Genomic DNA, 16,495 nt, shown 5'->3' with positions numbered 1-16,495 from the left:
CTATGGCACCATTCCCAGTGTTTCGTTGCGGATCCACGATCGATCGACGATCGATTCACCGCGGTGTTTCCGGTTTTCGAACTATTTGATCGAGAGCCCACGGCGAACGATATTCACCTGAGTAACTTGCATCGCTATTTACTGTCCGTCAAAGCGACCGACTGGCAACGAGTCTACTCGATGCACGTAAACTTTCTGCATCGGTTGATCACGTTGCATGCTAACTTTGCGCTCGCGTTACCACCGACTCGCGAGGATCAACAGTTTGACAGTTAGCTCATCATGCACTGGAACCTGTGGAACGAATATTATAGCTGGCTTCTCGTGAAACATCCGGCACAATTGGGCCTGGCGTACTCGAACGGCTCGGACATTGTCAATATACCGGTACATGCGTGCACAACTATTACGCAAATGATAGTGCTTCTTCTCGACGTGTCACACACGAATCAACGATGGTCGCTTCTACAGCCTTCCGTCCAATTACGGCATCCTGGTACGCGGCCATTTGGCCTACCAAGATAATATGTGTTCAAACGGCACGACCACCACCGAAAGTGGTACACACGCCTGCGGCAATCTGGCCACTCTGCCTATCCTCTGTCACATCCGCACTACCAATTGTAAGAGGAAGCACCACACAAAAAATTTTTTTTTTTCTCTCTCTCTCTTCCTTCCCTGGAATCACCACAAAACTTTTCTAAGTCCCTCGAACATAAATTTTTCTAAGTCCCCCAACCCAAAATTTTTCTAAGTCCCTCGACCCTAAATTTTTCTAAGTCCCTCAACCCAAAATTTTTCTAAGTCCCTCAACCCAAAACTTTTCTAAGTCCCTCGGCCGAGAATTTTTCTAAGTCCCTCCGCGCCGAAATTTTCTAAGTTCTAATTTCCAAACCCCCACTACCTTCCCACTCCAGAGGAAAATTCGGCGGCTCGGGAAAGCCGCAGCTCAGGGACCGCGGAGCGCCCGAGAGTCAGTCTCAGTCGTGCAGTGATCTGGTGCAGTGCTTCCTCCATCCCTCCTAGGGTCTAGTATAAGTGCTAAATCTAACTTAGAATATTTTCGTGAGTTTTAACTTAGAATATTTTCGTGAATACGAACTTAGAATATTTTCACTGAATTTAACTTAGAATATTTTCGTGAATACGAACTTAGAATATTTTCACTGAATCTAACTTAGAATATTTTCGAGAATACGAACTTAGAATATTTTCACTGAATCTAACTTAGAATATTTTCGTGAGTTTTAACTTAGAATATTTTCGAGAATACGAACTTAGAATATTTTCACTGAATCTAACTTAGAATATTTTCGTGAGTTTTAACTTAGAATATTTTCGTGAATACGAACTTAGAATATTTTCACTGAATCTAACTTAGAATATTTTCGTGAGTTTTGACTTAGAATATTTCCGTGAATGTGAACTAAGAATATTTTTACTAAATCTAACTCAGAATATTTTCGTGTATCCATTTTAGTTAAAATATACTCTTGTTAACCGATTCAAGGTTAGACTCACTCTCCCATCTCCTCCCATCCCCGACCGCTAACGCATTGGAATCGCCTAGCTGATAACTGGCCGCCGATTCTTCAAGGTATTCGCATCACTAGAATAGGGGCGTATAGGCTGCGGCTCGATCGCACCGCCCATCCGTAGACGCACAGGTTGCGGCTCGATCGCACCGTCTACTAGTTACTCGAAGGCGCATAGGTTGCGACTCGATCGCACCGCCTGACAGAATAGGGAACTCCGAATTAACCACACGAATACAGCTGGCCGGAGTCACGGGAGTGATTCTAAATGCGCCCTGTACGCAGGGGTGGTCGTAAGAAATTCATCAAAAAATTAGAATACCAACTAAAGCATGGACAAGCGTACCACCCTTACCTAGGTGTCGAGCCCACCAACTCCGCTCCCGACAAGGGGCATCCTCGCTCCACTGAACCCCCTCGCTCTCCAGAATCTCCTCAGTCGCCCGTGCCAGAGCACCCGAAAGCTACCGCTCGCAAACCATACAGTGTTAGCAAGATCGATTGCGACACCCATCCGCGATTACCGATCATTCGACGCGGATTCTCGCCACGAGACCCGAGGCCTGCTTTCTACCGTCGACTGCGTGCAGAGATCCTGCACTACTACTACGGAGCATCTACCCCGCCTCACACCCTCCGCACCTGTAACGAGAAAACTCCGACCCTCGAACAGCTTCGTGGGCACGTGCGCAACTCCATGACACAGGTGTGCCAGATCATTACATTGGATTAAAGGAACTGGTGAGTGCCATTTGCTCTATACTCCGCGGAACATCGTGTCGTGCCCGACAGATCGCGCGTATTCCTGGGGAGAATCACACGATTCGTTTGACCCAAAATTTGCGATCTAGCCCCGCGTCCAGGCCCGAGCACCTGCAGCCTAGCATCGCAGCCGCGGCCGACCGGGACGTAACATAAAATTGATGACAGCGGTGGGATACGAAAAGGGCTCACGACGCGAACCCCGCGATTAATTAAGCAAACCCACTGGATTACCGCTACTGAAACGCGATTGAAACAAAATCATCCGCCCCGATGGCGACTCGTAGTAAAAAGACCGATAAACCCGACAAACCGGATGAGATCTACAGTAAGGAAGAAGCAGAACTTCTGTCTCAGCACATCCGGGAGAAGGAACTGCAAGTACAAAGAGAATCCGACGCGGTGCGTAGGGAACGCGAATCATTTGAACGAGAACGCGAGCTTGCTCGGCGACGCATCGAACAGAGGGAAGCCGCCCTCCACGACCGCGAATCGGAAATGTCGCGTAGAGAAACATCGCACGACCGTACAGCCGACCAAGGCCCCATTAACGAAGAAATGTTGCGCGACATAGCCTCACTCCAGCGGGAACCTCCAAAAGACGGACCGTCACCCCCTATCGCCCCCTACTTCGACGCCACTAGTGTGCCTCATAGCCTCCAGCATGACTACTCCCTCGAGATCCCCCGTGTAACATTCAAGGACGCGCTCGAATCGGTACCACACTACGACGGATACAACGTGAGTTACGCGCAATTCGCGCGAGCCTGTAGACGCGCTAGAGACATCGTTCCCCCGTCCGCCGAACGAAACCTCGCACGCCTCCTCGTCAACCGACTGCGAGGGAAGGCCTACGCCGCGATAGAGGACGAACCATGCGATTCGGTCACGCAGCTCCTCGACGCGTTAAGAGCCACCTTTGGCTCTAGTAAATCAATCTATCACTGTAAAGGCGAACTCTATACCGTGTTCAAAGATCCCAACGAGGACATGACAGACTATGTCATCCGCGTAAAGGAACTTCGCGCATCCGTGCTAGAATGCGAACGCATGGAAAGAGGGATGTTAGACGAAAAACTAATTAGACAAATCGACGAAGCAACCGCGTACGCATTCTGCGATGGACTACCGCGACAGTATCGTTACTTGCTAAGACCCGAGCACTACCGTAAACCATTCGAGGCATTCGCGTTCGCTAAGTCACTCGCGAGGCGGGATACACTCGACCAGGAACGAGAAGACGCCGCGCGCCGGAATAACGTACGACCACGATCCAACGACGTACGCATAATTGACAAACCGATTGCTCATTCGACTCCGATCAAACACGAGCCCGGGTATGGTCCCAGCACGAATCGCAACGGATCAACACCCGTGTCTAGGAACAATCCCGCCAGGGACTACGCTGATCCCAGGGGCCCTCATGCTTGGTATAACCGAACACCTCCAGCCCCTCGATTTTCGCCACCTCCGCCGCGACCTCGAAATTCGATGACGGACCGGAATACAAAATGGTGCCGCTATTGTAAGAACGTCGGGCACGAGATCGAAGAATGTCGTAAACGCCAATACAACAATTCGCGACGGGACCAGGGAAACGCCGCACGCCCCTCGGGGAATACGGACGCACCCCGAGCGGGAAGCTCTCAGACACCCACTCGTCCGATACGCAATATAACAGTGGAAGATTCACCTCAGCAAGAATCGCGGTCCTAAACCCCCGCGAATTTTCATACGCCCCCACAGTTACAATGAAGGCCGATGGCCTAATGGACACGATAACCTTCATGATCGACACCGGGGCCGCGCCAAATTTAATAAAAAAGGGGACACTAACTCGAAATAACGAAATAGATCCCATCGACACGCTACTCTTAAAAGGGATCACCGCGGGAAGCATCCCCACTCTGGGGTCTACTACTATTAAATACATGGGTTTCCCTATTAAACTCCATGTAATCAACGACGATTTCCCAATCGCACAGGAAGGAATCCTAGGATCCGCCTTCCTAAAGGACGCGGGGTCCATCGACTTCAAAAACCAAATTCTCACGTGGCAAGGAGTGCCCATTCCTCTTTCGAATAATACGTTGGTTACCGTACCGGCAAGAACGCGCGGGGTATTGCCGCTTAAAATCCTAAACCCAAGCCCTAGGGAAGGGTATATCCCTCGAATTACAATTCGCGACGACGTGTTCCTAGGAGACGCCGTCGTGTCAAATCGAAACGGTTTAGCGTATGTAGGAATCGTAAACGCCGGAGAAACGGAATGCAAACTCCCTATTCCTACGGTCGAACTAGAGGAAGTAGAGATATTAACCGGAGACCCCTCGACGTCGCGTCAACCGGAACTCGGGGGCTCCCCGGCCAGAGATAAAGGGATCCAACGCGCACGCACGCCTACCCTAGGGACTGACGTGCCTGCGCCTCGCCACAAAACAAAACAGCCCTTTGTCTCCCAAGCAAATACGCCCGAACGCCTAGGCCTTCCAGGCGAACCTCGCGACACACAACACATGCTCTCAAGCACAGCGGTCGATGATGCAACAGACACGTATAAACAAAGAGACACTCGACTCTCGAGGCTCCTAAACCTGCTGCGCCTCGACCATTTGAACGAGCCCGAAGTAAAAAACGTAAAAGAACTACTGAACGAATTCAGCGACTTGTTCCACCTACCCGACGAACAACTACAATGTACCTCAGCGACCAAACATCGAATAACTACCACCGACAACACTCCAATTAACACCAAACAGTATAGATATCCGCCAATACACAAGGAGGAAATTGATAAACAAATTCAAGATTTGCTAAAAAACAAGGTTATCAAACCTTCGAACTCACCATACAACTCCCCCTTGTGGATTGTGCCCAAAAAGGCCGACACCCAAGGTAACAAGCGTTGGCGAATGGTAATAGACTATAGAGCGCTAAACGAAAAAACCGTGGGAGACGCGTATCCGCTCCCCAACATAACCGAAATACTCGACCAACTCGGCAGCGCGAAATATTTCAGTATATTCGACCTCGCTTCAGGCTTCCATCAGATCGCAATGCATGAGGACGATGCGCCAAAAACAGCCTTTTCCACGCCCCATGGGCACTATCAATTCAATAGAATGCCATTCGGTCTGAAAAACGCGCCAGCTACCTTTCAACGCCTCATGGATCAAGTTCTGACCGGCCTGCAAGGAACCGAACTGTTCGTCTACCTCGACGACATTGTTATATACGCGAGCTCACTCGAAGAGCACTCAGCCAAGTTTGCGAAGCTAGCACAACGCTTACGCGTCGCGAATCTTCATCTACAACCGGACAAATGCGAGTTCCTGCGAAAGGAGGTATCCTATCTCGGACACGTAATAGGGGAAAACGGGGTAAAGCCCGACCCTAAGAAAATTATCGCGGTTAAAGACTTCCCACGGCCAAGAAACGCGAAAAACATAAAACAATTCTTAGGCCTAGCCGGTTACTACCGGCGCTTCATACAAAATTTCTCCAAAATAGCTAGACCACTAACATCCCTGTTGAAAAAAGACGCCAAATTCACGTGGAACGAGCTACAAGAACACGCATTTGTCTCGCTCCGCAACTCGTTATGCACGGAGCCGATCTTACAATACCCGGACTTTACTAGACCGTTCGTCGTCACCACGGATGCGTCCGGATATGCGATAGGCGGTATAATCAGTCAGGGACAGATAGGCAAAGATCTCCCCATCGCATACGCCTCTCAACTCTTAAACGCAGCGGAACAAAATTACTCGACAATCGAGAAGGAACTCTTAGCCATAGTGTACTGTGTACAACATTTCCGTCCCTACCTCTACGGTCGCAAATTCAACCTGGTCACGGACCACAGACCACTAGTGTGGCTGCATTCTGTGAAAGATCCGAGCTCGAGATTAGTCCGTTGGCGATTAAAACTTCTCGAATACGAGTACGAAGTCACATACAAAGCAGGTAAAGTTAATGCTAACGCAGACGCCTTGTCCAGGAACCCCGCCGAAATACGCCTATTCCCCCTCGCCCCTGAACTTGACGTCTCCAGTTCCGATGAATCCATCTTTTCCCCGCGACCCGACCAACAACGACGAGAAGAGAATTCGCGAGACCAACCGCCAGACGCACACGACCCCGACGATCACCACGACGATCACCCCGACGACTCAGAAACCGACACCGATGACAGCAGTACAACAGACAGCGCGTCCAGCCCAGAAACCGAGATATTCGATCAAGTAAATGAACCATACGTACTGCGTAACGAAAATATAACCGAGATCAAAGACAATTTCCTATTGCGAAAGGACCACAAGGCCGTATTCGTCACCCAAAAGGGCGACCCCTGCGATAAAGGAGCTAGACTGCTCCAGGAACATGACTTGCTACCTGCGTTACGCAGCCAAACACTGGGAAGAGCGAGTGTAACGACGGAGAAGGAACCAAAAATCATATCCCTGGTGATCAAAGAGCGTAAAATCACGCAACTAGACATAGAGATCCTTCGCGAGGCCATACAATCCCTACGAGATGTCTGTCAAGAGCTTCAACTCAACTCCGTGTCACTATGCAAGGGCGACTTAGAAAACGTACCTTCCGACACCATCCGCAACCTGCTGCAACAAACATTTGAGGGCGACCCGACCAAAATCCTCCTATGCAACAACCAAATTCAAGTACCACCCCCGGGAGATAGGAGAAGGATTCTAGAGGAATGCCATTCCAGCATGATCGGAGGACACAAAGGAGTGACAAAGACGTACTTGCGCATCAAGGAAAAATATCAATGGCCCAATTTGAAGGAAGAAATACAGGAATTCATCCGCAACTGCAGAAGTTGCCAATTAAAGAAACTAGTAAGAGTAAAAACAAAGCAGCCCATGGTCATCACGGACACCCCAAAGGAAGCGTTCGAGAAAATCTCAATGGATATCATGGGCCCACTCCCCACCACTTCCTCCGGCAATTCCTACATCCTCACAATACAAGACCTACTAACCAAACACTCCACCGCCATCGCGCTGAGACAAGCCTCCGCGTTAGATGTAGCAGACGCGTTCGTAAACAATTTCATCTGCCTATACGGCGCACCAAAAGCAGTTCTAACCGACCAGGGCTCTCACTTCATTAACAGCCTCATCAAGGCTGTGGCCCGAAAATTTAAGATCAACCAGTGCAAGACTACCGCGTACCACCCACAATCAAACGGGTCCATAGAACGCAGCCACCACGTCTTGTGGGAGTATCTGAAGCAATACACCAACACGCAACACGAATGGGACGAATTCCTTAATCTCGCAATGTTCTCGTATAACTCAAGCGTGCACGAAGGGACCTCCTATAGGCCACACGAGCTAGTCTTCGGGAAAAGTGCGCGAACACCGTCTAGCGACCCACCTATCGAGGATAACTTAAGCGAAACATACAAGGATTACTTAACTACGCTGTTCAATCGCCTAAAAACCACACAGGAACTCGCTCGCGAGAATCTCTGCGGAGCCAAGGCCCGTAGCAAACGCTACTATGATCGAAACTTAAACCCTCAGAATTTCAGAGTAGGAAGCTGCGTGTACTTACTAAAAGAACCCAGCAAGGGTAAGCTAGGAGACCAATACTCGGGCCCATACCGAGTACTAGAAGTATTACGAAATAATAACATGCGCATTAGTATAAGCGAAAACCAGACGAAAATCGTCCATAGTAATAAGTTGCGTCTAGATAAGGCCAAAGGCCTAGCGTCTAGATAAGGCCCCCCTCTCCGACCATAGGCCAGCAACCCCACTGCTAACACCAGGACACAAGGCAGAACGACGCGACGAAGGGCACACATCAGTACACCACGAGCCTCGCACCAAGATGCACCTCCTGACAGCCCTCGCCCTCTTCGCTGCCTTCGGAACCGAGCCTGCAACCTCCCTCCTGGGATACGACTGTGGAGGAGAAGGATTAAACATTACATCGCTCTCATTAACCGACATTGCCGAATGCCACGTTGACGACGTCGAACCTAAGAAAGAAGAGGTTTATCTACAGCTAATGCAATTCAACGACTTCACCCACACCGAGGCCATTCAATGCCGCCTAGAAGTCGACCGCATAATCTACCGCTGTGGAATGTGGTCCCATGTATCCACTGTCCCCGGAGGAAAACGGAGCTATATAAGAGAAATCTCCGAAGAAGCCTGCAGGAAGTCCCAGGAAACAGGAGCTATCATTTTGGGAAACGATATCCTAATTGACGGTTTAAAAAGAAACTCAACTACGTCACGGAGTCTGACCCTCGCTGGATCACTACAAAACGACGGCGCCTGTCAAGGAGCCGCCTACACTGACCCATTCGGAACGTGGGAAAACGCCATTGTCCAGGCTAGCGTCCGGATAACCTTACGAGACTTCCTGGTCCCCATCAAAATAATGGCCAACGAAGTCATACTACCTTCGGGAATCCGCTGCAAAGCCACCAGCCGGGAATGCCTCGACGCCGACGGGACCACTACATACTGGAAATCCACACCCAAGGATAATTGTAATTTCGACAGATACGATATACTTTACGAAGGCTTCGCGCACAAACTATCCCCTTCACCCGGACAAGGGGATGGACCCACCATCTACACAGTTACTAACAACGATGCAACATTCGCCCTCGCCAAAACCTCAGAATCAAACCTCTGCGGGTACAAAATCATGCACACAGAACACCCAAAACTCTTCATTCTCGAAACCTCGAGAGGACGGACTTTCAAGGAAAAATCCAATATCGCAATAGACAACCTAGACATGTTCGCCTACGTGAACTCCAAATTTGTCTACATCGAACGTCACATGAAAAACCAACTGACGAAACTCTACAAGGACATCATGATACAGAAATGCGCGCTGGAAAGACAAATCCTAGAAAACGCACTATCCTTATCTAGCATCGCCCCGGACGAAATGGCGCACCGCCTAATGAAAAGCCACGGATACACGGCAGTGACCTCCGGAGAAGTCATATATATAATTAAATGTATCCCAGTCACGTGCAAAATCCGCCAAGCAGAGCGTTGCTACAACGAACTTCCAGTAACTTACAACAACGCCTCATATTTCCTGACACCGCGCTCACGCATCCTCACCAAATCCGGCACACCGAGGGAATGCAACGAGTTGTTACCTCCGATGTATAATATCGAGGAGGCCTGGTATAAAATGATGCCACGACCAGTGGAATCAATCGCACCTCCCGTAATCCGACCTCTTACCAAGCCTACCTGGAAGTACATAATGTCACATCCGCACTACCAATTGTAAGAGGAAGCACCACAAAAATTTTCTTTTTTTCTCTCTCTCTTCTTTCCCTGGAATCACCACAAAATTTTTCTAAGTCCCTCGACCCTAAAATTTTCTAAGTCCCTCGACCCTAAATTTTTCTAAGTCCCTCAACCCAAAATTTTTCTAAGTCCCTCGACCCTAAATTTTTCTAAGTCCCTCGACCCTAAATTTTTCTAAGTCCCTCAACCCAAAATTTTTCTAAGTCCCTCGAACATAAATTTTTCTAAGTCCCTCAACCCAAAATTTTTCTAAGTTCCTCGACCCTAAATTTTTCTAAGTCCCTCAACCCAAAACTTTTCTAAGTCCCTCGGCCGAGAATTTTTCTAAGTCCCTCCGCGCCGAAATTTTCTAAGTTCTAATTTCCAAACCCCCACTACCTTCCCACTCCAGAGGAAAATTCGGCGGCTCGGGAAAGCCGCAGCTCAGGGACCGCGGAGCGCCCGAGAGTCAGTCTCAGTCGTGCAGTGATCTGGTGCAGTGCTTCCTCCATCCCTCCTAGGGTCTAGTATAAGTGCTAAATCTAACTTAGAATATTTTCGTGAGTTTTAACTTAGAATATTTCCGTGAATACGAACTTAGAATATTTTCACTAAATCTAACTTAGAATATTTTCGTGAGTTTTAACTTAGAATATTTTCGTGAATACGAACTTAGAATATTTTCACTAAATCTAACTTAGAATATTTTCGTGAGTTTTAACTTAGAATATTTTCGTGAATACGAACTTAGAATATTTTCACTAAATCTAACTTAGAATATTTTCGTGAGTTTTAACTTAGAATATTTTCGTGAATACGAACTTAGAATATTTTCACTAAATCTAACTTAGAATATTTTCGTGAGTTTTAACTTAGAATATTTTCGTGAATACGAACTTAGAATATTTTCACTAAATCTAACTTAGAATATTTTCGTGAGTTTTAACTTAGAATATTTTCGTGAATACGAACTTAGAATATTTTCACTAAATCTAACTTAGAATATTTTCGTGAGTTTTAACTTAGAATATTTTTATGAATGTGAACTTAGAATATTTTTACTAAATCTAACTCAAAATATTTTCGTGTATTCATTTAGTTAAAATATACTCTTGTTAGCCGATTCAAGGTTAGATTCACTCTCCCATCTCCTCCCATCCCCGACCGCTAACGCATTGGAATCGCCTAGCTGATAACTGGCCGCCGATTCTTCAAGGTATTCGCATCACTAGAATAGGGGCGTATAGGCTGCGGCTCGATCGCACCGCCCATCCGTAGACGCACAGGTTGCGGCTCGATCGCACCGTCTACTAGTTACTCGAAGGCGCATAGGTTGCGACCCGATCGCACCGCCTGACAGAATAGGGAACTCCGAATTAACCACACGAATACGGCTGGCCGGAGTCCCGGGAGTGATTCCAAATGCGCCCTGTACGCAGGGGTGGTCGCAAGAAATTCATCAAAAAATTAGAATACCAACTAAAGCACGGACAAGCGTACCACCCTTACCTAGGTGTCGAACCCACCAACTCCGCTCCCGACAAGGGGCATCCTCGTTCCACTGAACCCCCTCGCTCTCCAGAATCTCCTCAGTCGCCCGTGCCAGAGCGCCCGAAAGCTACCGCCCGCAAATCATACAGTGTTAGCAAGATCGATTGTGACACCCATCCGCGACTACCGATCATTCGACGCGGATTCTCGCCACGAGATCCGAGGCCTGCTTTCTACCGTCAACTACGTGCAGAGATCCTGCACTACTACTACGGAGCATCTACCCCGCCTCACACCCTCCGCACCTGTAACGAGAAAACTCCGACCCTCGAACAGCTTCGTCGGCACGTGCGCAACTCCATGACACAGGTGTGTCAGATTATTACATTGGATTAAAGGAACTGGTGAGTGCCATTTGCTCTATACTCCGCGGAACGTCGTGTCGAGCCCGACAGATCGCGCGTATCCCTGGGGAGAATCACGCGATTCGTTTGACCCAAAAATTGCGATCTAGCCCCGCGTCCAGGCCCGAGCACCTGCAGCCTAGCATCGCAGCCGCGGCCGACCGGGACGTAACATAAAATTGGTGACAGCGGTGGGATACGAAAAGGGCTCACGACGCGAACCCCGCGATTAATTAAGCAAACCCACTGGATTACCGCTACTGAAACGCGATTGAAACAAAATCATCCGCCCCGATGGCGACTCGTAGTAAAAAGACCGATAAACCCGACAAACCGGATGAGATCTACAGTAAGGAAGAAGCAGAACTTCTGTCTCAGCACATCCGGGAAAAGGAACTGCAAGTACAAAGAGAATCCGACGCGGTGCGTAGGGAACGCGAATCATTTGAACGAGAACGCGAGCTTGCTCGGCGACGCATCGAACAGAGGGAAGCCGCCCTCCACGACCGCGAATCGGAAATGTCGCGTAGAGAAACATCGCACGACCGTACAGCCGACCAAGGCCCCATTAACGAAGAAATGTTGCGCGACATAGCCTCACTCCAGCGGGAACCTCCAAAAGACGGACCGTCACCCCCTATCGCCCCCTACTTCGACGCCACTAGTGTGCCTCATAGCCTCCAGCATGACTACTCCCTCGAGATCCCCCGTGTAACATTCAAGGACGCGCTCGAATCGGTACCACACTACGACGGATACAACGTGAGTTACGCGCAATTCGCGCGAGCCTGTAGACGCGCTAGAGACATCGTTCCCCCGTCCGCCGAACGAAACCTCGCACGCCTCCTCGTCAACCGACTGCGAGGGAAGGCCTACGCCGCGATAGAGGACGAACCATGCGATTCGGTCACGCAGCTCCTCGACGCGTTAAGAGCCACCTTTGGCTCTAGTAAATCAATCTATCACTGTAAAGGCGAACTCTATACCGTGTTCAAAGATCCCAACGAGGACATGACAGACTATGTCATCCGCGTAAAGGAACTTCGAGCATCCGTGCTAGAATGCGAACGCATGGAAAGAGGGATGTTAGACGAAAAACTAATTAGACAAATCGACGAAGCAACCGCGTACGCATTCTGCGATGGACTGCCGCGACAGTATCGTTACTTGCTAAGACCCGAGCACTACCGTAAACCATTCGAGGCATTCGCGTTCGCTAAGTCACTCGCGAGGCGGGATACACTCGACCAGGAACGAGAAGACGCCGCGCGCCGGAATAACGTACGACCACGATCCAACGACGTACGCATAATTGACAAACCGATTGCTCATTCGACTCCGATCAAACACGAGCCCGGGTATGGTCCCAACACGAATCGCAACGGATCAACACCCGCGTCTAGGAACAATCCCGCCAGGGACTACGCTGATCCCAGGGGCCCTCATGCTTGGCATAACCGAACACCCCCAGCCCCTCGATTTTCGCCACCTCCGCCGCGACCTCGAAATTCGATGACGGACCGGAACACAAAATGGTGCCGCTATTGTAAGAACATCGGGCACGAGATCGAAGAATGTCGTAAACGCCAATACAACAATTCGCGACGGGACCAGGGAAACGCCGCACGCCCCTCGGGGAATACGGACGCACCCCGAGCGGGAAGCTCTCAGACACCCACTCGTCCGATACGCAATATAACAGTGGAAGATTCACCTCAGCAAGAATCGCGGTCCTAAACCCCCGCGAATTTTCATACGCCCCCACAGTTACAATGAAGGCTGATGGCCTAACGGACACGATAACCTTCATGATCGACACCGGGGCCGCGCCAAATTTAATAAAAAAGGGAACACTAACTCGAAATAACGAAATAGATCCCATCGACACGCTACTCTTAAAAGGGATCACCGCGGGAAGCATCCCCACTCTGGGTCTATTACTATTAAATACATGGGTTTCCCTATTAAACTCCATGTAATCAACGACGATTTCCCAATCGCACAGGAAGGAATCCTAGGATCCGCCTTCCTAAAGGACGCGGGTCCATCGACTTCAAAAACCAAATTCTCACGTGGCAAGGAGTGCCCATTCCTCTTTCGAATAATACGTTGGTTACCGTACCGGCGAGAACGCGCGGGTATTGCCGCTTAAAATCCTAAACCCAAGCCCTAGGGAAGGGTATATCCCTCGAATTACAATTCGCGACGACGTGTTCCTAGGAGACGCCGTCGTGTCAAATCGAAACGGTTTAGCGTATGTAGGAATCGTAAACGCTGGAGAAACGGAATGCAAACTCCCTATTCCTACGGTCGAACTAGAGGAAGTAGAGATATTAACCGGAGACCCCTCGACGTCGCGTCAACCGGAACTCGGGGGCTCCCCGGCCAGAGATAAAGGGATCCAACGCGCACGCACGCCTACCCTAGGGACTGACGTGCCTGCGCCTCGCCACAAAACAAAACAGCCCTTTGTCTCCCAAGCGAATACGCCCGAACGCCTAGGCCTTCCAGGCGAACCTCGCGACACACAACACATGCTCTCAAGCACAGCGGTCGATGATGCAACAGACACGTATAAACAAAGAGACACTCGACGCTCGAGGCTCCTAAACCTGCTGCGCCTTGACCATTTGAACGAGCCCGAAGTAAAAAACGTAAAAGAACTACTGAACGAATTCAGCGACTTGTTCCACCTACCCGACGAACAACTACAATGTACCTCAGCAACCAAACATCGAATAACTACCATCGACAACACTCCAATTAACACCAAACAGTATAGATATCCGCCAATACACAAGGAGGAAATTGATAAACAAATTCAAGATTTGCTAAAAAACAAGGTTATCAAACCTTCGAACTCACCATACAACTCCCCCTTGTGGATTGTGCCCAAAAAGGCCGACACCCAAGGTAACAAGCGTTGGCGAATGGTAATAGACTATAGAGCGCTAAACGAAAAAACCGTGGGAGACGCGTATCCGCTCCCCAACATAACCGAAATACTCGACCAACTCGGCAGCGCGAAATATTTCAGTATATTCGACCTCGCTTCAGGCTTCCATCAGATCGCGATGCATGAGGACGATGCGCCAAAAACAGCCTTTTCCACGCCCCATGGGCACTATCAATTCAATAGAATGCCATTCGGTCTGAAAAACGCGCCAGCTACCTTTCAACGCCTCATGGATCAAGTTCTGACCGGCCTGCAAGGAACCGAACTGTTCGTCTACCTCGACGACATTGTTATATACGCGAGCTCACTCGAAGAGCACTCAGCCAAGTTTGCGAAGCTAGCACAACGCTTACGCGTCGCGAATCTTCATCTACAACCGGACAAATGCGAGTTCCTGCGAAAGGAGGTATCCTATCTCGGACACGTAATAGGGGAAAACGGGGTAAAGCCCGACCCTAAGAAAATTATCGCGGTTAAAGACTTCCCACGGCCAAGAAACGCGAAAAACATAAAACAATTCTTAGGCCTAGCCGGTTACTACCGGCGCTTCATACAAAATTTCTCCAAAATAGCTAGACCACTAACATCCCTGTTGAAAAAAGACGCCAAATTCACGTGGAACGAGCTACAAGAACACGCATTTGTCTCGCTCCGCAACTCGTTATGCACGGAGCCGATCTTACAATACCCGGACTTTACTAGACCGTTCGTCGTCACCACGGATGCGTCCGGATATGCGATAGGCGGTATAATCAGTCAGGGACAGATAGGCAAAGATCTCCCCATCGCATACGCCTCTCGACTCCTAAACGCAGCGGAACAAAATTACTCGACAATCGAGAAGGAACTCTTAGCCATAGTGTACTGTGTACAACATTTCCGTCCCTACCTCTACGGTCGCAAATTCAACCTGGTCACGGACCACAGACCACTAGTGTGGCTGCATTCTGTGAAAGATCCGAGCTCGAGATTAGTCCGTTGGCGATTAAAACTTCTCGAATACGAGTACGAAGTCACATACAAAGCAGGTAAAGTTAATGCTAACGCAGACGCCTTGTCCAGGAACCCCGCCGAAATACGCCTATTCCCCCTCGCCCCTGAACTTGACGTCTCCAGTTCCGATGAATCCATCTTTTCCCCGCGACCCGACCAACAACGACAGAAGAGAATTCGCGAGACCAACCCCAGACGCACACGACCCCGACGATCACCACGACGATCACCCCGACGACTCAGAAACCGACACCGATGACAGCAGTACAACAGACAGCGCGTCCAGCCCAGAAACCGAGATATTCGATCAAGTAAATGAACCATACGTACTGCGTAACGAAAATATAACCGAGATCAAAGACAATTTCCTATTGCGAAAAGGACCACAAGGCCGTATTCGTCACCAAAAGGGCGACCCCTGCGATAAAGGAGCTAGACTGCTCCAGGAACATGACTTGCTACCTGCGTTACGCAGCCAAACACTGGGAAGAGCGAGTGTAACGACGGAGAAGGAACCAAAAAATCATATCCCTGGTGATCAAAGAGCGTAAAATCACGCAAACTAGACATTAGAGATCCTTCGCGAGGCCATACAAATCCCTACGAGATGTCTGTCAAGAGCTTCAACTCAACTCCGTGTCACTATGCAAGGGCGACTTAGAAAACGTACCTTCCGACACCATCCGCAACCTGCTGCAACAAACATTTGAGGGCGACCCGACCAAAATCCTCCTATGCAACAACCAAATTCAGGTACCACCCCGGAGATAGGAGAAGGATTCTAGAGGAATGCCATTCCAGCATGATCGGAGGACACAAAGGAGTGACAAAAGACGTACTTGCGCATCAAGGAAAAATATCAATGGCCCAATTTGAAGGAAGAAATACAGAATTCATCCGCAACTGTAGAAGTTGCCAATTAAAGAAACTAGTAGTAGTAAAAACAAAGCAAGCCCATGGTCATCACGGACACCCCAAAGAAGCGTTCGAGAAAATCTCAATGGATATCATGGGCCCACTTCCCCACCATTCCTCCGGCAATTCCTACATCTCACA

The 16,495-nt window shown here is 49.3% G+C and overlaps 1 protein-coding gene across 1 annotated transcript; it reads left to right on the top strand.

The window, feature by feature from the left end:
* The first annotated feature begins 4,048 nt into the window (after positions 1-4,048).
* Positions 4,049-8,050, top strand: LOC112589195 (uncharacterized). Its single transcript, XM_025301509.1, has one exon. The coding sequence runs from the start codon at positions 4,049-4,051 to the stop codon at positions 8,048-8,050; it is 4,002 nt and encodes a 1,333-aa protein (XP_025157294.1).
* The last annotated feature ends 8,445 nt before the right edge of the window (positions 8,051-16,495 follow it).

This window comes from Harpegnathos saltator, unplaced genomic scaffold (assembly GCF_003227715.2).
Source record: "Harpegnathos saltator strain DR-91 unplaced genomic scaffold, Hsal_v8.6 scaffold113, whole genome shotgun sequence".
In the NCBI taxonomy this organism is placed as follows: Eukaryota; Metazoa; Arthropoda; class Insecta; order Hymenoptera; family Formicidae; genus Harpegnathos; species Harpegnathos saltator.
This window is presented reverse-complemented; position numbering and strand designations above follow the sequence as displayed.